The sequence below is a fragment of the Pseudopodoces humilis genome, chromosome 3 (assembly GCF_049639895.1).
Source record: "Pseudopodoces humilis isolate 2021_Gansu_Grassland_sample_001 chromosome 3, ASM4963989v1, whole genome shotgun sequence".
NCBI classification, from domain to species: domain Eukaryota; kingdom Metazoa; phylum Chordata; class Aves; order Passeriformes; family Paridae; genus Pseudopodoces; species Pseudopodoces humilis.
Window position 1 is genome coordinate 41431482 of NC_142202.1, and position 17593 is coordinate 41449074.

Here is a 17593-nt window from a genome sequence, read left to right on the forward strand (position 1 = left end):
ACAGGACGTTCTGTTACAGGATGGACCAATATCACATGCTTCAGCCCCATTAAAAATTCATTTTTTCTTTTTCTTTCAAAAAAAATAAAAATAATCTCATGATTTGAATAGATATATTTCAATGTAAAAACAGTTCTCCAAGAAATTTGGAAAAAATTCTACAAATCACCACAAAAATGCAACATCTCTAGAAGTGTTACATCTGGAAGAGAAAAGGGATGGTTGCATAGGAAAGCAAAAAATTGGTTTTGCACACTTTTTCTGGATTTAGACTTCACTTTGCCTTTGCTTTCAAGACTCCCAAAATCACACATATCAGCAATTAATAAAAGCACACTCTGCTTGGTAACACCCATGAATCCATCAAAACCAAGAGGCACTGGGACAACAAAACTGCGCCTACTGCAGCTTCCCAAACTACTTGCAGTTACCTTCTTACCACACCGGAGACCTAAGCTCCTGCAAGTCACCTACCCTGAAATGATTCTCCCGAGTGGACCCTTTCGCCACGTACAGCCTGCTGCTCTCTGCTTTCAGCTGCTCATAGAAAGGCTCCTCCAGGATGAAGCTGTCAATAAGGTCACAGCCAACATAGAGGTTGTAGTTCTCCCCTGTTATCTGCACGGTGAGGTTCTTCCACTGTGAGTCAGCAAGGTCCACATCTTCCAGGGAAATCACATTCTGGAAGCCATCCACCCAATAGATAAGGTCCAGGGTGTTGGCCCGGCCATTGGAAATGATCTCAAACTGCCTCTCACTGATGCCAGGACCCTCTAAAGCAAGGACAGTGCCTCTAGACTGCCTGTCCTGCCTCAGGGTGGCTGAAAGGATAAAGCCCTCATTCTGCCGTATTAGTTTTACGATCTTTTTTAGTTTCTCCGGTTTACATGGAGGTATATGGTCAAACCGAATGAAACGATATGCTGGCACAGTGGGGTCTGGGCCCCGGAACACCTTTGCTCCAATTGTCTTTCGGTTTATGTTACTGACTTGAAGTAAATCAAAGGTAGTCTCCTCTTCCTTGTCACCATCTGAAAAAGTTAACACTGTGTGACAATGTGTCTACCAAAAGTCTTGCAAGAAACAGCTCTGTACAGTATACTTAGTAACCACATTTAACACTTGTATGACAGACATTAGGGACCAGCAGGGTAAACCCAATACTTTCCCCTCTTCCACAAATGGAGCTGTTCCTACAAGCAGGCAAGTGAATCATATGTTCTACCTGACATTTTCATTTACATGGCAATTCTCTCCTTCTGGGCATACAAATACTTTTGATTATACTTTTATACAGATGGCTTCATATTTTATAGCACTGAATAGTACATACTTGTACATATATATATGCTGTAGGCCATGTATATGCTTACACATGGATGCATGTAGCAATTTATTCATTAAATATTTCATTAAATATATTAATTAATATATGAATGGATAAGGAATTTGAGGCAATTGCTATATTTTGATTACCAGATAATAGAAAATCAAATGAGAATCCGTGTGCCTACACAATGACTGAGAAAAAAAGAGATTTGGTTTTTAAAGACTGCAACCAAAAAATCATAAATAAATGAGGGTCTGGCACTGTGCCAAATCATATTCTAGTCATATTTGGTCTGTGCATGTCTATTTCCCTACACTTTTAACATCAATTATTTCTGGGATTATATACATTTTAATCAATAACTTGTAAAGAAAGCAATTTTGGGATATATTGAGAAATCTTCATTTAGCACTGGCAAGGTATATCTACCAAAAATACCGCAGGCACTTCTAAAGAAAATCCTTTATGATTACTTTGCTCACTGTAGTCAGGTAAGCCAACACCTTACAACTTTTAACTTTGGGAAGCTAACTTTTAAGAAGTGTCTGAACTTACCCTGAGCATTTGAGGAAACCCACAGGGATATCAAGATAGCAAGCCACAGGAACCCTCTCCTTTTCAGCATAACTCCTATGAATAAACCAAAAAGTAGTAGGTATTAGGGAAATTATATTTATCAACTATAAATAGTGCAATTTTCTTCATGAAAAGTCAAAACCAGCAACCATACATATAAAATCAGAATTTTTATTTTAACTGATCCTTGTAACACTTCAGGTGAAGGGAAGAGAATTATAAAAGTTAGAGCTCCTTCTTTAGGAAATGTCCTTAATAAAAAGAAAGAAAAACATACAGAAAATATACATTATTATTATTTTCTAAATGAAATTTCAGTAGCTGGCATAGAGACCATATTACACTACAGGAGATAAAGATTATTGCTACCACATCTTTACTTTGGAGCAAAATATTCAGTCAAAAATCCTTGCAGGATAATGGGATCTAAACTAGATGAAGATTCTGAGTAATGGGGTACTTTTCAGCCCCATTTTCAGTGCCATGATACAAACTCCTCTCTCTTCTATATATATATACAATCCTCTGTACCCAAACATAGCTGGGATAAAGTGACTCTTAACGTGATGCTGGGTTTGCCCTGTAGCACTGTGCAGTTATAAACCACATAATTGCATCTCCGTATGTGTCTCAGCTCACAATGAATGGAGCAGAAGCATTCTCCGGCATGTGTAGAAATCCAGTTCTCTGGGCACAGCCAAATAACTTCAGCACTGCCAACTCCACACATTACTGCAAGGACTCAGGGATGCCGCCAGCGCTTCGCGTCTACATTTTCTTTGTTCTACACGGAACTCTCATTACCTGGCATCCCCAGGGTACCACCGCTACAGCCAACTATCGGCAGCCGCCAAGATGCCTCTCTCACCTCTCGAACCCCGCGGTTCCCGGCGGGACAGAGCCAGTCGAGGCGGCGGGCGCGGCGGCGGCAGGGCTGCCGCGGGCAGGTGCCTCACGCCCGCCGGCCCCGCGGCTGCTGCCCTCACCTCGCACCCCGAGTCCCCGCGGGGTCGGCAGCGGGGCGACTGCCCACTGCGAGCTCCGAGCGGGCGGCGGGAGAGAGCGGGCTGACAGCCTCCTCCGCCCCCCGAGGGGGCTTCGCGGCGGGCACGGCGCCTCCTCGCCTCGCGTCTCACCTGGCATCGGGGAGCCGACGGCGCGCTGGGGCTCTGCGGGGCGACGCCGGTCGGGAGTGGAGCGCTCTGCGCCGCTGCCGAGGCCCTCGCACGTCCCTGCACGGCAGCGCGCCCCGCGCCGACGCCTTTATGGGCTGCGGGCCGGGCCCCGCTGTCAATCAGCGGCGCCGGGGCGCGCCCCCGGCTCGCCCCTCCGCGGCGGTGACATACCCCCCGCCGCCCCCTCCCCACCTCGCCTACCTGCGGGGCCATCGCGGGCCCGGGCCCGCCCCCGGCGGGCGGTGCAGGGGCGGTGCGGGGGGCGGGCAGGGCGGCTGCGGCCTCCCCCCGGGGAGCGGAGCGGCGCGGAGGGGCGGAGAGGGGAGCCCGCCATCGGTGTGTGGGGGCCGCGGGCGGCAGGGCCCCCGGGAGGCGGCGCCAGGCCCCGCGGCGGGGCAGGAGCGCGGTCGGGCCCCGGCGTCGGGGCGAGCCGAGCTCGGTTCCCGCGGGCCCCTCCGGCCGGCCCGGCTCTCCCGGGGACACTTGCTGATTGAGAGCTCGGTGCTCCTGCCGCCACCGCGGCAAAACCCGACCTTCTCGAGGGCTCAGTTCTCTCGTTTTTATCCTCTTAATTTTTAAATTGTTGAGCAGCCCAAAGCCGAGACTTGCCCCGTCCCCCGGTGAGCTGGCAAAGTGCTCACTGGATGTCAGCCAGCAGCTCCTCAAGTGAGCGCTGCACCTCGGTCCCGCTCTTCTGCACAAGAAGGACCATCCCCTTTCATTCCGTGGAAGACGTAGAGGGCTTACTGAGGCGTCCTCCTTGGGCAGGGAGCCTTGGCTCGGGGCTAGCGAAAGCTGCACAGGAGAAACCTCTCTCTTAGGCTGATCCGAGTCACGTTAGGAGAACTGGGAACTATCTCCACAAGCAAGGACTCCAGTCACAACCACTGAATTTTAAAGGTCAACACGCTGAGGAGCAGCCAGCCAGCATCACTCGCCACAGGGAGCAGGAGGATGGATCCCTGTAGTAGGTCTGCGCACAGAACCTGACGTGACATGCATATATATTTCAGAAGTCAAAGGAGAAGACCACGATCTTAGCTGCTGAGTCCTGAACTGGGGTTGCAGAATATCTGTGAAAATCCTGCAGCTGGTGTGAGGAGGCATGGGTTTGGCTCAATTTTCCACAGAATCCAAGAAATGTATCCCTGTCAAATGCATAGGTGGACAAAGTCCACAAATCTTAACAAAAAAAAAAAAAAAAAAAATAGTTCCCTGCCCCCAAAAAACCAGCACAGGAAGTCTTTAACTTTGCCCATCACAATTTGAAATTCCAGTAGAAAAAGGTGTTGATACTTCAGAGCTCTGAAGACTTCAAAAAGCTCAATCTGTCACTACAGCAGAAAATGCCAATGCAAGCATTGCTCCCTTTCCTTTTGCCATGGAAGCTCCTTCCAACTTGGCTGGTCTTGGCCTTGCAGGGTAGCAGGAGCCAAGGAGCCTTCCCCTTTCTCACAGGGTCCAGGAGAATGAGCCAAGATAGGAGGGAGAGGGCTTTTTTGTCTTCCTAAGACATTTGGTTTTCAGTTTTGCAAAACCTCAAGAATTTTAAAAAATAGCTAATGATGTTCACAAAACCTCAAATTCTAGTGGGTTTACTCATTCTCCCTGCTATATTAAGACTTAGTCTTTATATCTATATATGTAGCTGTATGGTGTGTTTTCCACTAGACTGAACTGTGCTGGGATAACTCTCATCAGGAAGCTGCTCTGGAATTATAGCTGGAGAAGAGAATGCAGCAAAGTGTTTAAGAGACCAAGAAGGTATCTCTGAGACAGTTTCATGAATTATTTGTACATTTGTATGGAAAGCATTATTACAACAGAAATTTTTAAGTCAATAAATAACAATAGAGACATTTTTTTTGTGACACCTTTTAACCAGCTGCCTCATAGTAAATCTTTCCATCTCTGTGAATGTTGTAGGAATGAAGGATTGATAGCATATTGTTTTGAGCTGAATGGTTTATATATAGGATGATGACCTTTGAGAATAGAGTTTTGATTGTGGTCTTTCCACAACTGTGAAAATGCTTATTTGCTCACTTTCCCCTGGCCACCTTGGAAGAGGTAAACATCTTCTTTCCAAGATTCCTGATGGAAAATCTCAAAGAAACAAGTACACACTCTGCTTTCCACAGCAAGCCAATGTATACATGTAAACATTGAAATAGCATTCATGTGTCTCAATTGTCTTGGTTTGCAGGACAGGTGTCTGCAAGGCAGGAGCCTCCCTTGGAATGAAAAATGTAAACCCCCTCCCTCTGAATTATTACAATTTTGAAATCAAGGGGCTCTCAGGCAGAGATCTGGGGATAGGAATAACAGTTCTTTACTAGTTTGTATAACAAGTCTAACAAACAACAATAACTACAGCATTAGCAATAAAACAGAATCTGGGGCCCCGTGACAGCTTTCTTGGTTGAGAAAGGAAAGGAAAGGATGGAGGAGAGGCTTTGCTTCACAAACCCCCTCGGGTGGGCAGTCCCGGTGCTCCTGCAGGGCTCTGAGGAACGCTCAGCTGGAACAGCAGGGATGAGTAGGAATCCCGGGCAGGTGGATGAGGTGTGTCAGCAGCTCTGTGGTGGTGCTGACACTGGCACGTCCCGGCAGGACATGGGCTGCGGGGCCCACAGATTAATAATAAGAAGAAGCTCCATCTGGTTTACGGTGAATTCCTTTTCCCAAGAAACAACAGCTCCATGTGTGTCCTGCTCTGAAGCCGAAGAAGCGAGCCAGCCCGCAGCCCAGCCCGCCCTTTTACCTATCCCTCTTCCCTCTGGGACCAGCCAAACTTTGTCTTCTCAAGCATGCCCTAAGTACCAGCAGTCAGGTTTCCCTGCAAATAATGGAGAAAATTCTATAGGTGAGAAGGAACAAAAGGAAGGACATCTAACCCCCAACATCAATGTACCTGATTTTTCAGTGCAAAAGGAAAGTGAACAATGGTAATTAGAGATTGTAAAGTCAGATTTGCTAACATGTAGGAACGCAACTGAGGTAGCAGTGGACCTCCTACCGATGGTTTTCTGTACTGTTTTACCTTTTCAGTGCATTTTGCTTCAGACCAGCACATCAGACATGAGCACAGGTCCTTAACTTCTCGTCTCTCAATGCACCTCCCTTTGCCTTTTTCAATCTGCTGTTTTCCTTCTGTACCAGCCCTAGGGACCTTCCATTTTGGATCATGTAAATATTGTACAAGGTAACATATGTTACTGAAAATCGCTGAGCAGTGTCAGGATTCTAGTATGGCACTATCTCAGAAAGAACTGTGATTTAATGGATCTCCACCACATATTCCATGGTTTTGCCTAGGACTTAATCACTGACATTCTGACTTAGCTTGACTTTGAGGAAGACTTGAACTCTTCTACATTAGAAGAAATCCCAATAAAGTAGAATATACTATACATGCTATTTTGTTTTTTTTTTTTATTTTTACTGCTTTTCTGGTAAAATTGAAACTTTTTCTTTTGGCATGATCCAAAAGAAAAATTCTGTGACTTTTGCTGGACAAAATTCTGATTTATATTTTTTTTTCTTTCCTGACAAGTGCATCCTCACTAGTTGAAATAGATCTAGTTGCATGAGTGTGATAATGTCCTTCAGGTTTTATCCTGCAGTCCTGGATTTTTCCTGATGCTGATAAACATTCTTACAGAAAAGCTTTCAAAAAGCCATGAAGAACTTTTCTTTTTTTTTCTTCCTGTGGTAGAATTTGATTTTCATAATTCACTGTAATTGAGGTTCCAAAACTGAAACAGGTAACTTCAAATTAGACTGTGACTTAGTGACTAAGTTTTTTGAATGAGCTTGTAGGGACAGGGAGAGAGGACCTGATGCTTCCTCTGACAATATGTTGTAAGTACTCCAGTTAAATGCAGACTTTTAGTCCAGGAATAGAATACACAAGGGAGAGTGAATTATATAACGGGGGAGAGAGGCACTTTTGACAAAGCTTTATGTGTTCTTTCATTTAAGTTCTGGTGCCAGAAAAAAATGGGTATCATAATCAGGTACTTAACCTTCTGCTGTTTGTTTCAGAGGAAGAAGTGTTTTAGGCTTCTTTTAAACCTTCCTTAAGTAATTTTCAGGTATAAAATACATCCAGATACAAATACTATTGCATTCTGTTACAACAAATGGCCATAGACTGCACAAGCACCAATCGGTGTGCTTTTACAGTAAACTTGTCAAAGAGGGAAATACTGCTACCACCCATTTGCAGACTTCATCTTTAGTCAAAAAAGGGCTGTACACAAATACTTGTGCAGTGGTTTCAGCAGAAAGACTTTGAGTTTAAATCTAAGTCCATGTCTAAGTGTTTTGCTATGTTGGTTCCTACATGATTTAACTGGCATCACACAGTAAGTTATGGAAAGAGCAATACATAAGTGGAACCCAAGATTCTTAACTCCTGGTCTGAAACTTGGATCTGGAAACCCTTCTTATTCCCTGTTCTTGCAGTACATATGACAAAACAAATATCCATCTACAAACAGTTAACTGTGTCCTTAACCGTTTTACAGAATTTTTGTATTCTGTCCCCACGTGAGCTGCTGAACATATTGAGACAGCCAAGTATTTTCAGCCTCCAAAAAGGAACAAAAGTACCGTGCAAATGAGCACTGAAAATGCCCTGTAAATCCCATGTTGCTGCTCTGGGTTAAAAAAACCACAAACCAGATTCAGAACAGAGTTATTACCCAAAGACCTGCTTTTATTCAGCTTTGTTACATAGTTTCACATTCTATCACAGAAGCATTGACATTTTCACTTACAACTGGAAAAGATCACTAAAGCACTTTTAAACAACTATCTTTATTATCCAGGATGTAATATAATTTTTATTATATTTCCAATACCGAGCTTTCTGTATGTTGAATGGGATTTAGTGTGTTGTATCTACATATGTTCAAAACCAACCCAATCTCAAAGCTTTTGGATGATTTGGATTAAATCCATATTTAGAAGTAAAACATACTGAAGTTGACAGTAGCTTTAGCTGAGAGGTAAGTGAATACAACTAAAATTATAACTTAAGTGGTCCAGCTGGATTTTAAAAGTTGTTTGGGGGAACAGATGCCTTTTACTTCAGGAGGATGTAGCACCAAACTACTTTTGAAGGCTTGGGCCTAGTTTCTTTTCATTTAGTTAGATGAAACAAAATGCCAAATGCTTACTAGGAGCTCAATAAGCTACAACAAATGCTTGAACGATCTTAGTCTAAAAAGATTCTTTTATTGCAATGAGACCCACACTTTTGTTTCACCAAAATGATGATGGGTCCTTGTCTTACCTGCATGACTGCCCTGTGAAATGTGAGTTATTCCCACTGCTTCATGTGTTGACTATTGAGGGGGCCCATCCTGAGGGGACTTTAGGTGCCAGCACAGGAGAGGACCCCTCTTCTTGGCAGACATGCAGTCCCATGACCAAGAGTGCTGCCTCTTCTATGCTTTCTCTCTCCTTCCAGCAAGGGCCTGAACTCTTTTCCTTGGCCCCCATTTTTTTATAGGTACAGCAGGTTGGCTGGCTGACAGGAAAATATGGCCTCACCAGTGTGTCCCTGAAACATGGGACTCACAGAGCCTGGAGAGGTTGGGAGGCACAACTGGGTAGAGAAACTGAATGGAAGAAAGCTCCAACAGGCCAAGAAAAAAAAAAGTACTGAAAAGAATTTAAATTGATTGCAAAAAAATTTGAAAGACCACAGTCTGGGGATTTGATATCTCTCCATGTGTTCAGAACTCCCACAGATGGAGTCATGAGTCCCACAGGATGAAGTGAAGAGATGAAAGAAGGCAATTCATGAAGCTACTACTGCTGGCTGTGTCTCTAACTGGGAGAAAGAGCGTCATTACGCTATGGCCTGATAATGATTATGAAGATTAAAGCTGAACAAATAATTCCCATATTTTTTTATTTTTTTTTTTACTCTGTGTTTTCCCTCTTTTTCCCCTTGTAAGAACATCCATCCTCTGACCACATTTTCCCCCAGGACATTAATTATCTCAGTGTGCTCATATAGCTGTTACTTGTGTTATTGATAAATATTTAAAATCCAAATCATCTTGTTTAGCTGTAAATGTTTGAGGAGTCAGATGGCAACATTCATGCTTCCCAGTTTGTACCATCACTTCCCAAATAAATACTTGGCTCTACGTGTTAAAAGTGGGACTTTTTATAGTACTCTTGCTTACAAACATCCATTTTGCTCTGAAATATCTCTGAAAGACATCATGCACATAGAATTAAATAATTTCAACCCCTCCCTCTGAAAGAGTTCAAAGGTGAAGAAAGTCAGTTCGCCGTTACATTCCATGTTCCACTGTGGTTGTCTCTGGTACCCTTGAAAAACGAACAGGGAGAAATTTGCTCTGATGATAACCATAGACTACTAAATTTGCTTTAGTCATATAATGGAATGCTGAAAAAATATTCCTTATTACATACACCAGGAACAAAGCCATGTATTTTCACACACATTTGTTGCAGACTTGCCACTTCTTGAAAGTTACTAGCCTTTAATTAATTTTTTTATTTATTTGTAAATTTTTTTGTGTTTTGTTCTACTCAAGAAGTAATTGGCTTCGCATTGGTGATAGACTAGATGGAAACTAGTTTGCTCCCCTTGCTATGAAACATTCTCTTGCTATTTCTATACTTGTTCTCTGATAATAAGAAAACGATAAGCTAAACAACAGTGATGCAATTCAACCTATACATGGTTTACTGATATTAATATTTTTACTTTTTTAATAATCTTACAGCAATTAACTGTATTTTTTCAAGTGATGCTACTTTCTTAGCATTGTTTCACTTTCTTTTACATGAATGCTTATAATGAAGTGTTGGAAATGGGGGCACAGCAATGGAATGATACTTGGTCAGATGAAAAGGCACATTAGTATTTATTATTGTCTTGTGTTTATTTAGTTAGTTATTTTATGTTTCTTAATGTTCACTTCTATGAAGCCACAAGAAAAAAGCTGGCTCTACTTCAAGAAAAGCTCTGCTGAGCATAAAGCTTCTAATTTTTCTCTCAGCTAACCACATAATGCATCTTAAATTTGCATGGCAATTTGCATGGTTCACAGCAATAAGGAAAAGAGAAGTACAGTTGATGATTGTGGCACTTTTGCAATTGGATGAATGATTTGCAGATGTTGGGGTGGTCCTGTGCATGTCGCTGGTGGTGGAATCCTGCATGTTGGTGAGGTTTGTGTGGGGTTCTTCCTTCAAAGTCCTGGTGCAGAAATTATTTGGTGATGTAAATTTTGGGAATATCTGACTCTGGAAGTTTGGCCTTTTCTTCCACCTCAGATGTTATTTTCTTTCTCAATACCCTTTATTAATTTATTTTTTTCCTTTTTTCTTCCATTTTCTCTTTCTTTCTGTGTTCAAAATTCATGTATATTTCTGAAATATGAACACCAGAAACAGATATAGCTTTCCAGTGAAATATGTGATAAAAATATATTCCCTGTTCTGCTTGGTATTTGCCTATGTATGTGTGTCCAAGATGTGCTTTTTCATAATCCTGTTTTAGTTCTTGATGGATTGTTCAATTAATTATTGCATTGTGACCCTTTACAAAGATTAGAGTCGCTGCTTCCTATGTTCTCATATTTCATTGAATTAAATCGTGTATTCTTAAGGGACACCACCTCAAATATTTATGTAATCTGAAGACCTAAGCAGTTTTGGTGTTTTGTTTCAGGTATGTGCAACTATTGAACGTGGCTGCAATGAGAAGAGGCCCTTGTAGGACCTCTCTGCAGTGCACTCTTCAGCCACTCACAGTGAAAATCTTTCACTTATAACTATTACTGCAATCAGAAGAGTTACTGTGCTCTATTTACTACTGCGTTTAGTCTATGATGGACATGTGGTGAAAAGTTTCTTGAGGCAATAACTGACAAACTCTTAATGTCAGCAGAATAATTTAAATTTTGCTCAGAGAAGCCCTAATTATTTTCTTGATCCTGCTCTCAAGGAAAACTAAATTTCTATCTTTGAGAATATAGTTTTGTACTAGCTTTCCTACTAAATTTCTTAATAAGTGCTCTCTTAGAACTGAGATAGAAAAAGTAAACCATATTTTTCTTCCAAAGTAAATAATGTAATTTTGATCAATTATTTTGTAAAATTGTGCAAATGCTCTCTCCTTCCTTTGGGCACCAGAATTACCATGGCACCTTAATGTACTCAAGGGTGGCAGAGGGAAGTACCCATCTACCACCCTCTGCATCCTAGGAGTATTGAAGTGCTTTTTACATAAAGCTGGTTATATATCTTTATTTATTGTTTCAGACACTCAAAATCATGCTAAAATGCCTTTGGCTCCCACATTCTAATAAACAAGTAACTGAGACTCTGTTTTTTAAGCAACTCAACAGATCTTCAGAGTGACTAGTTCTACAGTGTAAGTCTATGGAAATGCAATTCCATAATTCATTAGAAACAGGCTTTTATGAGGGGTTGTTTTTCAATTTTTTTTTATAAATCTTTGCAGAGAAAGTGATATTCTTACCACTGAATTTTGGATTCTAAATTAAAAACAACATGGCTGTTTGGAGTAGCTCCTCTTAAGGACTTTTAGACTTTGCTTAATGTTTCTGTTTACTTTATGGCTTGCAGAATATTACTTAAGAAGATGTTACTAGATAGTCTAAAATCTTCTTCAGGTTTGATCTTGAATAAACATTCCTGGACAACTGTTATGCATTTCTCTTCAGACATAAAGTATGCACTAAGGCATATTCCCTGCATTAACCTTTCACTAAGAACTGTAGCTACAAATTTCAATAATTTATACCTGTGTGAGTCCCCTTGAGATCACATTCTTATGTGTAAAGAATGTTCTTATTTTCAATGTAATAAAGTTTATGATTTCAATTTCAGTGGAAGTTTATAAGATATTTAAAAGTTGGTTGTTTTTTACACCATCGGAGATGGTTAACTAAGTCCTATTTTGTGTCCTTTCTAAATTTCTCAGTACTCTCTTGTGATTTTCTCAGATTCATTTTCAGTGTAAGTAAATTAGTGGAATATTAGTTGTGTCTACGGTTTTTGATCCAAAATTAGATTCAGGTTTTTTGTTTATTGGAAATCAAGTTGTTAGTAATTAATAAAAATCTGGCTGCCTGACCTTTGTTTAGAATTACTAGTTTAGCCTCTTGGGTTGAAAAGTAAAACTAGACACCACCTCTAAAAGAATGCATTTCACTCTGTAAATGGAAATGGTGCAATCTCTATCCAGCCTGGGGTTCCTTATATGGAGTAGTATATATTCAGCCAAATACTGCTTCCAGTCTCTTAAACCACCTTCTGAAAGGAGCTGATGGATGACACATAACCAGAGGATGAGGTTATTTGCACAACATGTCCTAAGTGGCTTTCATAAGGTTGCTTTTTTATGCTGAAGTAAACTTGCCATTCCACCCTCCTTTCTCAGAGGTGTTCAGCACTCCAGTGTAAATAGGATGTAAATGTGAATTACATTTCTGTTGTTATGTGTTGTTTAAAAGACTGCTGTGATACCATCAGTACGTTGACAGCTTCAACACATCACAGAGAGATAGTAACAGTTAAATTTAGAGGTTTTTAGTTCAAATAAGCTTGAAAAACACCTGGCAGATTATGTGAGTAGTGTAGCCATAGGTGTATAAGTTGCTCATTGATCATTGCTACTATCTCAGTTAACAGGGTGTCTATTCTCTTTTAAGCATACAACAGTGATTTCTGCTCCTGGTAGGACACAGTCTGACTTTGTCTTATAAATCTGCAATGATTAGTTTTAACAGCAAAATCAGTAGCTTCCAAATGCCTTATATATATGTTCTCCAAAAGTCAAATGTATGGAAGAATGCAAAAGAAAATTATCTCTGTATATTGTTGGAAAAAAGACAATGAAAGCTGTTTTCTGAGGCTTGGCTGGTTAGAATGCTGATTTTTGCAGAAATTCAGTCCCAGATATAATTAAAATGTCATCAGACCTCTGCATCACTGAAGTCTGTGTTAGGTTGAACACACAGCCAAAAGGAAATGTGTTTTAGAACTTTCATAACAGAAGGCCAGCCTGAGATCTTTGATCTTTACTGGATTGCTTTATAGGCAGCCTCTTTCACAACTGCATTTAGTCATCTGTCTTCATGATAAAAAGCACATTTGGTGTACGTCTGTGCATTGTAAAAGTGGTAAGCAGGTCATGGCACAGCACCATGGAAGGAGAATTTTAAAACTAATGGGACTATGCTTGGTGAGAAAGAAAAAATGTCAAATAGGAAACTGAGATTTTGTAAAATTCCAATTGTGAGGTATTGAGAGCTGCCCTAACTCTAAAAATACTTTTTTTCTGAGTTAACTCAGAAGCTGGTTATACAACTTTTAGCTATACAACTCCTAGTCTTTCTGTGGTCAACGGAGAGACACAGACATTTCCAGAGGATGACTCTCCGCCTCTTAAAAGCTAGTCTGAAACAAGCAAGATTCAAAATGCTTACCAAAGACCAAAATTAACAGAACATGACTTTAAAAGTTTCAGTGACGGTAAATGACTGTAAACATCAGGTTGATAAGCCTGAACATAATTTTTTCTTTAGTGTTGCTGTGTATCCAACATTTTGAAGGACCTTTGTGTCTTTCCTGCTTAATCTCTGAGTTAATAACTTTTTCTTTGACTGCCAAGTTTTCTTTGACTACCTCCTCTCAGAATTCAACATGTAGCGAAAAGAACAAATGTGAAAAATGCAGATAATGAAAACTAACAGTGAAGAACAAAGAAGGAATGTCTAAAATCCCCAAGTGAATTAATGAGGACACTAAGTCTGTAACACAGAAGCAGAGAATGTGCTAAATTCAGGTGTAGATTTGGACGTTTAAGTCAATGCTGAACTCAGATTCTAAAGGGGACTTAACTTCCCATTGACCTTCTAAGCTCTGTAAGAGCAAGATAAACCAAGAAAGTCAGGCTGGAAGGGTAAAAAGTGCAAATTATTCCAGCTCTTATACCACACATCATTATTTAGAAGTTCTGAAAGTGATACAAGACCCAGTAAAAACACCCAGAAATTCCTTCACGTCAAACATTTGCACACAGGTTGAATCATCAGTAGAGATTTCTGACAAAAATTGCAGATACTAAAGAGTGGGAAAAGTGGTGGCTGAGTAATGATGCAGGCTTTGGACAAGGATGGTCTTACCCTTTCCTGCAGGTTTCACACAAACATCTCTTGGGAGCCATGAACTCAAACTCCTAAAAGTTCAATTCTGCAGTGAGGGTGCTAAACCTATCTATAAAAATTCTTTATCAAGTCAGTGTCTCTCTAGGATGTAATTTCTTATTCTCTTGCTACTATACTCCAATGTCTTTCTCTTAAGGAAGTGCTATTATCTGCCCCCCATGTGTGACACCAGTCACATATCCTTCCTGACTATCTCTTGTCTAGTACCCAAATCTTTCTGTCTCCTGACCAACACTGCTTTCCCTGACTCCTGACTCACCTGATCTGATCTTCAAAGTAACTCCCAAGCTACTTTCTCAGCATTTCCAAGTAAAACTACTTGCTCTTTTAACTGAATTTTGATATTTTATTCCAATAATGGAGATGCAAAGCTAAATGATGGTTTTTGCATGAGTTGAGGATATAAGATGTAAAATGTGCTCATTCCAACTTTATAAACAACCTTCCTAAGTATTTTTTTCCTGAACTTTTCTAAAACAAATATCTCTAGGACAGCCTCAAAAACAGAAAATTTTAATTGAGTGTATTAGCATAGGAAAAATTTAAAAGTTAACAAAAAGAGAATCAAATAGCCTTAACACTGAAATGTTGGTTTCTACATTGCCTTTGACATTTATATCATGTATATAGCAGTTGTTACTGGATCCCTTGCGATAATCCACAAGTATCAGATTATCTACACTACCAAATATTAAGCAAACAAGAGAGATTTATGTCAGTAGGAAATAGAAGTTGACCCTCATTGTGTAGGAATGTTCCTAGGAAGGGAGGATCAAGGAATTTTTCCTAGTCAGACCACTCTGTTGAGTGATTATTCTAATACGAAATTTATCTCTAAATCTTTGCCTAGTTCAAAAGGGTGAAGTTAAGAATGTCTGGGTGAAAAAAAAAACCTGACAAAATCAACCCAACAACTGACAAAAGCATCCTTGAGTCCTGTACTGATTAAAAAATTAATTTGGACTTATTTTATGAACAGACACAAACTGAATTGGCATCAATACAAATCTTAAAGCATGAAAGAAAATCCCCAGTAAATCCGCAGTTCATATTTCAAGCAGGCAGCATGAAGAGAAAAAGTGATCCTCACTGTATAAACCTCCAGAAGTAGAAGGAGTCTTGCAGAAAAACTTAGATATCTTAGAGAAAGGTGGCATGTACGTCTCACAAAGTCATAAAAAACTGCTCACAAAGTGAAGCTGATCCTTTATATTTTTCAGGAAGATTTTTGCATGCCTGACAGTTTTTCTTGTCAGTTCTATGCATTTGATTTACATAAAGATGCTCAGCTAAAAGTAAAATCTACAGGTGAAATGTTTGATATTTCTTGCACCACAAACATAGGAGATTTTGCTCTGTTGGTTCTTTCACCCATGAGACTTGGGAAGTCTCAGATGGTTACTACTAAATTGTATCCTAGAGACCAACATGAAAAGAACTTGTCAACTTAAATGGACAGCCATAAGTAACTCCTCATTACAGCTGCATTTGGCAGGGAGTGGGAAGAGGTCACTAAACTATACATCAAACTGGGAAGTCGTGCCAGGAAAACATGCATTTCTGTAGCTGACACAGCAGTGTGCAGTGTCTCAGCATTATAGTGTATGGAACAAATTCTGATGTCCCTACTCCTTCTTAATCATTCTTTAGTAAAAATGTCACAGAATGAAACAGGAACAGTGCCAGAATAAAGACTGAGTTATAGTTGGGATTGACAGTAGTTTACTATTTCAAAGATGACTATTCCAAGTACTCCAAAATTTGCATATAACCCTGGCTGTTCGGAAAATTGTTGGACTCCTGAGGCTGAAGGTAGGGTTTGTGTTCCAGATATAAGGTTATTTAAGCAATTGATTCCAAAGTGCCCCCATCCTGTACCCATGGAACAGTACACAAAGCCACTTGATCCTTCATTTTCTATGTACAACTAAGCCTCAAACCTTGGCTCAAACTTTCTCAAAAATAAACCAAGACCTTTTGGATATGTCTCAAGCACATAATAGCCATTGCCTTTTAAGCAAAGAGGTAGTAGGAAGGGGTTCACCTAAAAACTTTCTCAAGTAAATTAGACTCTCAAAGCCAGCCAGGAAAGCGAGCCAAAAGAAGCAACATGCTAATGTTGAGGCTTTGTGTGTGTTGAGTAGCGAAGGAGCTCCACACATGGACTGACTTGGTGTCTGTGAGGCTCAAAGGGACAGATAACCTAAACTTCATGTTTGGTGCCTCTGGAGAGCCTGCAGTAATCCTGTCACCTGCCAATGGGTGTGTTCTGGGAAGTTTCCCGTGGTCATGTACAACTGTGCAGAATGTGCATACATCTGTCTACTGAGCCATGGATTGTCCAGTCTAGGCAATGACAGAAATGAGTTATGCCTACTTTCTGGCCTGAAATCTGGATTTATTTTCCAAGAAAATCAAAAAATGAGTATACATGAGATCATAAGGAAGGGCCTAGAATCTTCATGGATCTCATACTGATGCAGTTTGAAACATGAATTATATAGAATAATATCATATTTTGAGTTCAAATGATCATTCAGATCATCAAAGTTCAACTCCTGGCCCTGCACAGGATAGCCCCAAGAATCACTCCATGTCCTTGAGAGCACTGCCCTAACAATTCTTGAACTCTGTCAAGCTGGTGCTGTGACCACTTCCCCAGGGAACCTGTTCCAGTGCCCAGCTACCCTCTGGGTCAAGAAACTTTTCCTAATATCTGACCTAAGCCTTCCTTGAAACAACTTCAGGCCATTCCTTTGGGTCCTGTCACTGGTCACCACAGAGAAAAGATCAGTGTCTGCCCCTGCTCTTCCCCTCACAGGGAAGTTGTGCAATAAGGTCTCCCTTCAGTCTCCCCTTCTCCAGGATGAACAGACCAAGTGACCTCAGCAGCTCCTCATACGGCTGCTCCTCAAGGCCCTTCACCATCTTCAATGCCCTCTTTTGGACACTGCAATAGTTAAATGTCTTTCTTACATTACAGTGCCCAAAGCTGCACAAAATATTCAAGGTGAGGCTACCCCAGCTCAGAGCAGAGCGGGACAAACCCTCCCTTGCCCAGCTGGCCATGCTGTGCCTGATGCCCCCCAGGACACGGCTGCCCCTCCTGGCTGCCAGGGCACTGCTGGCTCATGTTCAGCTTGCCAGTGACCAGGACCCCCAGGGTCCTGCAGGTACCCTGCAGGATCCTGCGGGGTTGCTCTCCAGCCCCTCATTCCCCAGTCTGCACGTACAGCCAGGATTGCCCCATTCCAGGTGCA

At 41.2% G+C, this 17593-nt stretch overlaps 1 protein-coding gene across 1 annotated transcript in view; it reads right to left on the minus strand.

Moving 5' to 3' along the window:
* The window catches only part of THBS2 (thrombospondin 2), a 32667-nt gene extending 29538 nt beyond the window's left edge, over nt 1–3129 (minus strand). The window contains exons 1-3 of the mRNA XM_005518572.3: nt 3043–3129; nt 1886–1960; nt 475–1031 (exon numbers count right to left, since the gene is read on the minus strand). Of these exons, the coding sequence (XP_005518629.2) occupies nt 475–1031; nt 1886–1960; nt 3043–3049 (639 nt within the window). The 5' untranslated portion in view covers nt 3050–3129. The remainder of the gene's footprint in view (nt 1–474; nt 1032–1885; nt 1961–3042) is intronic.
* Between the last annotated feature and the right edge of the window lie 14464 nt (nt 3130–17593).